Genomic DNA, 9,511 nt, shown 5'->3' with positions numbered 1-9,511 from the left:
TGCGGGCTTCCCTGGTGGTGCAGTGGTTAAGAATCCGCCTGCCAATGCAGGGGACATGGGTTGGGGTCCCGGTCCGGGAAGATCCCACATGCCGCAGAGCAACTAAGCCCGTGCGCCGCAACTACTGAGCCTGCGCTCTAGAACCCGTGAGCCACAACTACTGAAGCTCGTGCACCTAGAGCCCGTGCTCCGCGACAAGAAGCCACCACAATGAGAAGCCCGTGCACTGCCAACAAAGACCCAATGTGGCCAAAAATAAATAAAATAGAATAGAAATATTTATATATTAAAAAAATGAAGCAGGAAAAAAAATGAAGCGGGAGAAATTCCATAGCCCCACCACCTACATTTTACACTGCTAATACTAGTATTTTACCACCAGTTTAAATTCATCAGAAGGAAATCACGCCCATACAGACCACCCTGGCAAACAGCCTCAGTATTTTGTAAACATATACTTTAAGTCCAAGAATATATGTTTATCCTCATTAAAAAAGGAGGAAAAATAAATATTAGGAGGTTGTGTAACTGATGTGTAGTATAAACTGTAAAACTGAATCCAGACAGTACACTGAAGTTCAGGCTTTTCGCTTTGACCACCACACCTCCCTGCTCTCCACCCCACTCTTTGTCCTAAGTAAAAATAATATCTAGTTGGCCAGTCACATCACATGCTTACAACCATTTAAAATGATAGAAAAAGGTCCTACCTCCTCATACGCGTCTATGTCAATGTACACATCAGTGTCAGGAAGCTGCCCAAGGACTATGTAGCTCGGACTGAAGACAGAGAGGGAGCGTGTTAAAATACCACCGTGCTGGTGTGCAGGACTTGACGGAAACACGAGGTTCTGCACGTTGGATTTGCTAGTGACTTCAGGGATACTTGACCCTTTTATGGTGCCTCTTCGGAAGGGCGCCACATATATTCACATTCCCAGTGCCATTCCAAGGCTAACACACCCCACACACATCCCCAAGACGTACGCTATATACGCACACAACACATACACCTCACAACACACAGAGCCCCCACACACAGCACATACGCACACCACGTACATACCCACTACATAACACTACACACACATCCTGTACATACCATCCAGATAGCACACACACAACCTGATCAAGACAAAAGGCTCAGGCATCTAAAGATGGGGGCAAAAATGAATTCAGTGCAGAGTTCAAACCATGCCAGGGACATGTGTAACTCGATCTCATGTTACTGGGTAGATAGAATTATCTTCCTGTTTTAATTCTAAAGCAGGAGAGGGCATTTTCATTTTGTCTCTAATAAGAGTCTCTGACTCATGGAGCAGTGGGCGGGGGGTTAGTCAACAGAAGGTGTGGGGAGAAAAAAATCTCAAATCAGCATAGAAAGTTTTCTGAAGGCTGGTGTGAATAGATTTTAAACATTATTTTTTTAAAGCACAAATTCCGAATTCTTTTTATAGGACAGTCTGGCTCAAATTAGATACTGAAATGATGACAGGTACTACTTCTTAAGCACCTGGTATTACCTTATTATAGCCCATGAAAAATCCTACTGGGCTTATTTCTGCCGTCATGTGGAAGAGAAACTGAAGTCCAGTGGGGTTAGGTGAGCTGTTCAAGGTCAGAGAGCTTGGCAGAGTCAGAATATGGCTCAAGGTCTTGTACGGACATTCCATGGTCTCGTTACTACGCTCTGGTGTCCTCAGCGCATATGTGCAAGTGCTTTGTGAGTCAGAATCTACAGCAGAAATGTCAGGGGTTTTTCTAGGTGGATTCCTTCAACAAGCATTCAGAGAACACACACTATATGCTGGTACTGGGCTCTAGGAACCTCGTGTACACAACCGAGGTGCTCACAGTCTAGTGACGTCTGTGGACAAATATAACACCAACGACTGATACTGGAGATGGGAGGCAAGGCTCTCAGTTGAGTTCCCAATTATGAGAAAACCTTCCATACGAGACTCGAAACGTTGTCCACATGTTGCAGTCTAGTGCCAGCGGGCGGAGGTGAGTGAGGGGTGGACACGGGGACCACACAAGTACACAAGTAACTGGGAGACTTGTGAGGTGCTGGAGGACCACAATGCTGCTGTGGGCGCACAGGGGAGTTGGGATCTCTCTGGCTGGGTGAGCGGGGTCTAAACTTACGTGGATATCAACAGGCAGATGAGGAAAAGGCCTTCCTGACCAGCTGGAGTGCTCTGGAATCCCACTTCCTCAGGTCTAAATACTCCCTGTTTCTTCCCTAATCACCCCAGGAGCAAGAAAGTCTCTCTTTATGAACTCTGATGGGGTTTTATTTGGCCATCTCTTATGCTTATTATCACTTGTACCTTGCTTACACTTAACTGAAGCACTTACAACTGTGTATTCCAATTTCTTGAAGATGGATTATAAAATGCTGATTAAGAGTTAGCCTCTGGATTCACAAAAACTCATATTTGAATCATTGCCTACCACTTGCTGTGTGATCGAAGTTACTCAATCGATCTAGGCCCCATCTGTGAAACGGGGATGCTAACAGTCATTGGGCTGGAAGGATGGATGACATAAAGCGTGGATCTTCGCACACAGCCAGGCACATAACTAATTACAATAATTTAGTGCCACCATTACTTCATTACCATGATTAGCATCATCATTATGTATCTGTCATACTTAGGAGAGTGCAGCCTTTTTGAAGGGAAGGACTATGTCTTATTTACTGCAATATCCCTAGAGTCTAGTATCTCCCTGGGAACCTAGTAGTCCCTCCAAAAAAACTGTCCAATTAAGATTATAATTATTTTAATATGTTTTGCCCCCGCTTGGGGGCAAAAACTGAATTTCCGTCACATTTATAGCATCACCCACAGCGCCTGCATGGAGGAGGCATAAGGAACTATTTGTTGATGAACTGATTGTCCCTTGACCATGTGGGCTTTGAGGGAATCTGGGTGTTTGGAAGACAAGCAAAGCCAGTGAAGCACCAGCCCTCTCTGGACAGCATGCCCTAATTACAGAGAAAGAAGCAGCTGAAAATAAACATGTAGCCTTGATACTGGCTCCCCAAACTCTAACCTACAAAGACCCAGCACAATCACCAACAGGGACAGAACATTAAAAATGAACTTTAGTTAATTATTTGGGGGAGAAAAATAAGCAGAGCATTTAAAAAACAACCTGCCTAACTTTAAAATTTACGATAAGAAATCATAAACTATTATTTGGGTAAAAAAAAAAAAACACCAAAAAGTGAAAAAAAAATCTCCAATTCTATTCCATGGCTTGTTAAAGGATATAGATATTTTTAAACCATGATGTTCACTAAAGCTCTGAGATAAAGAACTCTTGCATGTACTAATAATGCTCGTATAAAAACGGGGGGGAGGGCTTCCCTGGTGGCGCAGTGGTTGGGAGCCTGCCTGCCGATGCAGGGGACACGGGTTTGTGCCCCGGTCCGCGAAGATCCCACATGCCGCGGAGCGGCTGGGCCCGTGAGCCATGGCCGCTGAGCCTGCGCGTCCGGAGCCTGTGCTCCGCAACGGGAGAGGCCACAACAGTGAGAGGCCTGCGTACCGCAAAAAAAAACCCCAAAAAACCAAAAACAAACAAACAAAAACGGGTGGGAGGGTGAACTTCTTTTACATAAAAGTGGGTGACAGGGTAGAGTTTGTTATTAAAAACAGTGTACTTTTTGAGTTTAGATTCCACATGTTTACATTTCCCTCTATGTCGTTTCTGAAGAGGAAAATGCTCATTTCCTACGCTGTAGAGTGGGAAGCGTCCCATCATTTCTATCTAGCAGCCCTTCAATATACCACAATCAAAACTTTAAGAACTATCGTGTGATTGGCAACTACAGGCAAAAACAGACTAACCTCATTTTCATTCCTCCCGTGTTAAATTTGTTGCGTGCATAGGATGTGTCAGGCACTGTGCTAGGCTCTTCATGTGCATTATTCTCATTTGAACCTTACTGTGACTCTTTGAGGCAGCAAGTAATAGTCTCATTTTATAGAGGCAGAGACGGAGGCTCCAAGAGGTCACGTAAAATCACAGAGCTTATATAGAGTGTGCAGCCAGGACTTGAACCTAAGGTTGTCTGACTCCAGTCAGACTATTTGAAAACATAATGTTTCCTTTTTTTTTTTTTCTTTATAGTGATTTATTTATTTATCATGAACAGGGTATTTTTTTAAAGTTATTTTATACCTTCCCCATTGGGCTCAGCTTCGTACTAGAAGAGATGACAGGTGATAATATTTCAGGGTGGAGGAAGGAACAGCTGAAGCCCCACATATGATAACTTGGTGTCAGCGTCTGCTCCATGTTATCAAAACCTATGTCAGCACCCGGTGCCAAAGCAGACTGCAAGAACACACAGTTCACTTACCCTCACAAGAGGGTAAATAAGCCAGGGTGCCACAGGGGCCAGAATGGCAGGAACCATGAGACAAACTAGGCTCTTTTAAGAAAACCACTGATGGAATTATAAACTGTGATAGAGTAGAGCATCTGGCACGATCATACTGAGTTTTTCATTTGGCAGTTTGTTTATTTAGTCAACAAGCCCCATGAGTCCTCAGTTCCCTTTCATGCTGACCAGAAGTAACCAAAGAGCTTACTTTGACCAGATCGAGCTTTGATCTACGTTTAAACTCACTGTTGCAGTCTCAGGCAGGACACACACCCATGCCAATCTGTGCACTCACCTCTGTGTTCTGTAAATCACAGTCATCAGTGCGATGATCACGGCAGTAATCAAGCCATAGTCCAATCCCAGGAACAAGGAGGAAACAAAAGTGGTAAGCCAGATGGTCTAAACAAAAGACAGAAAGCTTCAGGTAGAATCATGAGAAAAGTTTCCTAAGAGTCACTCACACACACACACACACACACACACACACACACACACACACAGAGTACCTAGCCTTGTTGCCTAACTGGATACTGCATATAATAACTGGCCACAGTAACTTATCTTTCTCACATTTTTATCAGCAACAATACATTTGTTGCTATGACATATTCACCTAGCAATCACCTTTGTTACTTACCAGCTCTATCTTGCTGGTTCTCCAGAAAAAGGGGAGATCTGAGAATTGCATAAACATTCCTTTCAGGTTGACGATCACAATGGCCGACAGCACAGCCTGAAACACAGCACATTCATGCGTGCCTCTCCTTTTGTGTCCAGAGACCCCCTCTGCTGGCCCTTCACTGTCCTGTGGCTGCCCTCCCACCGTCCTTTCCCCACTCCCTTACTACAGGGCAGTGATGGTACATGTGGAGACAAGAACACCTGGATTTTCAGGACTTGGTTAGCTAAAATGGGACTTGAAAACCAGGCTTATATCCTAGTAGCAAACCTGCATGGTGGTCAAGAGGTTCAGAATTAAACGGTACTCAAGGACTTATCTCACCCATGGTCTTCCTGCATTATGATTTTCTCTATGCTATAGCATTCCTGAGCTCTACTAGATTAAATGTTCCAGTAACTAAACGTTTTATGAGTGTAGGCCACCTCAAATTTTTAATGGGAGTATAAGGTCATAGAAGATCAAAGAGAGAAGGACCTTGGAGATTAGCCAAACCAAAACCTCCACTTTGCAGATAAAGAAACTGAGAATCAAAGATGCTGAGGTGGCTTTCCCTAGGTCCCCGTTGCTGGCAGACTGTGGAACAGGATATTGATCCTAGCCTTGGCCCTTTCTCATACCACCTCACTAGGGTTACAGTAAAAACCCATGAGACAGCCACAAAAATATAAACAAATAAAATAGCAAAGTCTCTATACATGAGAAAACCTCACACCAAGTCTAAGCTACATACCTGGGGTAATGATTCAAAGAGGAATCCAGTGGCTAATATGACCAGCAGAATCATTAATGAGGCCAAACAACCTGCAAGCTGAATGAGAGAAGACACGTGGAAGGGGCTTTTAGGAGACCTGAGTAAGAGGCGGGGCATCGGTTGGTCTTAGTCTTTTGATAATCACTGTGGGAAGATATGGCTTCATATAAGTCATCCATACCATTACATAAACCTGTAACTCATTCCCACTCCCTTTCTGAGGTTTTGGTTCCTCATATAGCCTTTAAACCAGAAGCTGAAATATTTAAATACCCTGAATGAAATGCCCGTGCCAGGGGTGGGGGAAAGGAGTTGTATGGTGCTGACCCAAGACTCACAGGGGCCAGAAGAGTTCAGATAAGGCTTTTACCATCCAAAGTGGTAGCCACTAGCCACATGTGGCTATTTACATCTTAAAAAGTAAAATCAAATAACATTAAAAATTCAGGTCTTGGTTGCACTAGCTACATTTCAAGTGCTCAAGAGCTACATGTGGCTAGTGGCTGCCATACTGGACAGTACAAATATCAAACATTTCCATCACAGCAGAAAGGTCTATTGGATGGTGCTGGCATCCTGCCCATACTCACTCTCAGGCTTTCATGACAACATCCTATGTCTGAACTTTGAGGTTTACTGGTAGCAGGGAGTGTTGTTTAATTTTTCGATTTGACTGGCGAATATACCCCTTTTCTGTAGATTCAGTTCCTTGTGATTTGCTTCAACCAATCATGCCTTTCTCTGATTCATACACAGCTCACTGGAGCATGGATCTTCAGGCAGAATACAATCAACAGATTAAAGTTTATCACCCAAATCACCAGACCTTGGAGGCCAGTTGCATACGCACCTGTGTCTTCCCTCCAGTTCCCTCCTGGACAAGGCTTCGAGACAAGGAGCATGAAATTGCAAAAGTCTGGAAGAGTGAGCCAGTGGAATTGCACAGTCCCAGGGCAATGAGCTCCTTTTCCACGTGGAAGCAAAGCACAAAAGAGATCAGTTATTTTTCAGGAAGCCAGGCATGATGGCCCATTTAATGCACATTTTCAGCAGTACAGGCTGTCTCTTCATTCTCTTTCCAGACACAAGAATTTGTTTAACATGAGTTCAAAACAGGAATTAATGCATTAATTTCTTGAATTAATTCAAGAAAAACACCTTGAATTTTTATTGTGTTGGAGATAAATGTTGCGCTCACCACCTAGCCCCCTCTTTCCCAAACACACTCTCTACACAAATAATGCTTTTGTTTTTAAAGAAAACTGCAGCAAAACGGACAAAATATTTTTGTCGTTTAAGAGAAAGTTATTGGTGAATAGGACTGCTGGCATCTTTTAAATGCCTGGGCTCTTGTTTATCAAGGAACCCATGCCAGTGTCCTCTTGGGACCAGTGAGTGAGTCCTGATCTCAGGGCAACTTCTGGGTTTCCTAGATGGATTACTGTGTCTCGTATGAATATGGAGCGTCTAGTCTCCTCTTAGAAATGCACAGTGTGAATTTCTAAGATACATACACACTGGGTATTTATCTTAGAAACAAGTAATGGCTCATGGTATTCAGATTAAATACTTTATCTGTAGCTATCTTATAAAAGAAGGCGGCAAAGAATGTATTACGGGGTTTAAGTGATGAATCATAAACTCAAAGTTCAGTGAACAAAGAGAAGGCTTTCCTGTAGAGTAAAAATGGTTCTGGAAAAACATTAGATTCTCAGGCTGTGAGCTTTAAAAATAGGGATAGCGCCTAGAGGAGTATGGCAAACTGTCAACCTCAGAGTGGAGACTGCACCTACTGATGAGGTGAGGTAGGAGTCTGTACCTCAGTGTTCTGATGATTTAAGGCACACAAACCACGAAAAAACTGTAGTGTTGAATAAATACATGCTTCAAATACATCCATCACCAAAGCAATTTTTTTTCTACCAAGATGGAGAAATCCAGTTTATTTATCTCCTATAGTAGAGCAAGATGACTGTGCCACCAGGAAGCATCCGCAGGAAATTAATGATTTTTACCTGATTGCCATCAACCTGGTAGCCATGCTTATTTGCCAAGGTCTTGGCCATTGAGATGGTCACTGAAAATCCAACGATGGCTATGGCAATGGCATCCACGTACACAAGGTGGAAGAGGCTGGTGTCCGGATTGGCCGGAGGTAGCAGCCTGAAAGGTGAAGCTGACTTTAACCTGGGCATTGTGACCACTGGAAAAAAACATGCAGCTAGAAGGGAGCATTGTAGGGGGGCATTATCTGCAGATGAGGTGATCAACACTTGGGTACTTGTTTGGCAAAAAGCAGGGCCCTCTTTGACACACAAGTTCTTTCCAGGCCCCAACCCCAGAGTGCCGGCTTTCTACCTGAATGGGTTATCAGCAGAGATCAAATGCCGTTTTATTTAGAAAAGGAGTAACCTCATACCTCACGGCAGCCCGTATGGCAGGTGTAAGTAAGACTCAGAGCAGGTAGAGGAGAGGGTCAGCGAAGCGCTCAGATGCCACAAGACATTCGAACCAAAAACTGAGGTGAGGAGGGAGGTGGACAGGGGCTATCATATCAGAGAATTACTACCGTCCAGGCAACACTAGGTACTCACTGCTCTCCCTTGCTGTTTGGTGTAGGGACCCTGCTTCTTCCCTGGATCCCTTTAGGTGAGCGTCTAACGTGGGAAATGAGCAGCAGCAGATTATACTCCTTGGGTCACACCAGGGAATCTTAGGAATCTGGAGGGGCCAAAAGCGTGGCTCCTGGAGCTCCCCAATGGGGAACCTAACTTTTGTGGTCCATTCTTATAGTTTGGAACCTTTGTCCTAAAAGAACAGAATAGGTGTTCCCCAGAATGGTACGGGGGAAGGGGCAAGAGAGGTTTTCAAAGGCACCTGCTCCAATTCAAGGCACTGGGCTAAATAACAATATCAATTAATTGATGTACAATATTATTACTGTTACAGTCATTCATTAGGCGCTTCCTCTTGTGCCAGGTTCTGTGTTTATCTATCTCCAACAGCACTGTGAGCTAGGTACCGTTATAATCCCCATTTTACAGATGAGGAAAATGACGCATAGTGAGGTCAAGTAACTTGTCCAAGGTCAAACAGCTCATCTATTAAGTACAACAAAAACCACAAAGAACCCGTCTCTCCACACTGTTTCTCATACTGTGTCATATCACAGTGACAAAGGGGCTGTCTCAGGTTCTGAGGTAAGGGAAAGGGAGGGGAGCAAAGGAACCTAACATATGTTAAGCCTAGATTATGTGCTACATGCTTGATATATGTCATCTCATTTGCCCTCACAACAATCCTTTTAGATGGGTGCCATTATTACCCCAATTTATACGTGAAAAAATGGATGCCTGCAGATGTTAAGTAATCTGCTGAAGACGGAGCAGGGAACCAGACGCAGGGGGTCTGCCTATAGAACTCACTGTCTTTTCCTTGCACTTTGCTACATAAACACTAACTAGGAGAGAAGGCCTGGCAGCAGGTTTGGGTCTGAGGAATAAGAATATGAGAAAAGAATGTATGCTGCAATGAGTGAAGAGAAGTAAACCAAGGAACATGATATATTGCTGTGAGTGGGATCTCTAACAGTCAGCTGTCACTGTCTGGACACTGTATTATATATTTACTGTGTGTGTGTGTGTGTGTGTGTGTGTGTGTGTGTGTGTGTGTGTGT

General features: G+C 43.9%; 1 protein-coding gene across 4 annotated transcripts in view; it reads right to left on the bottom strand.

Annotated features, from left to right (window-relative positions):
* The window catches only part of SLC26A5 (solute carrier family 26 member 5), a 47,998-nt gene that overhangs the window by 5,014 nt on the left and 33,473 nt on the right, over window positions 1-9,511 (bottom strand). Inside the window, exons 8-13 of one of the 4 annotated variants that reach the window (XM_029233634.1) lie at window positions 7,851-7,998; window positions 6,686-6,799; window positions 5,815-5,892; window positions 5,040-5,135; window positions 4,695-4,801; window positions 711-780 (exon numbers count right to left, since the gene is read on the bottom strand). In XM_029233634.1, the coding sequence (XP_029089467.1) occupies window positions 711-780; window positions 4,695-4,801; window positions 5,040-5,135; window positions 5,815-5,892; window positions 6,686-6,799; window positions 7,851-7,998 (613 nt within the window). The remainder of the gene's footprint in view (window positions 1-710; window positions 781-4,694; window positions 4,802-5,039; window positions 5,136-5,814; window positions 5,893-6,685; window positions 6,800-7,850; window positions 7,999-9,511) is intronic. The other 3 variants (XM_029233635.1, XR_003795238.1, XR_003795239.1) reach the window with 3 other exon arrangements.

Source organism: Monodon monoceros, unplaced genomic scaffold (genome assembly GCF_005190385.1).
Source record: "Monodon monoceros isolate NGI ecotype Baffin Bay Population unplaced genomic scaffold, NGI_Narwhal_1 Super_Scaffold_2, whole genome shotgun sequence".
Lineage (NCBI taxonomy): Eukaryota > Metazoa > Chordata > Mammalia > Artiodactyla > Monodontidae > Monodon > Monodon monoceros.
This window is presented reverse-complemented; position numbering and strand designations above follow the sequence as displayed.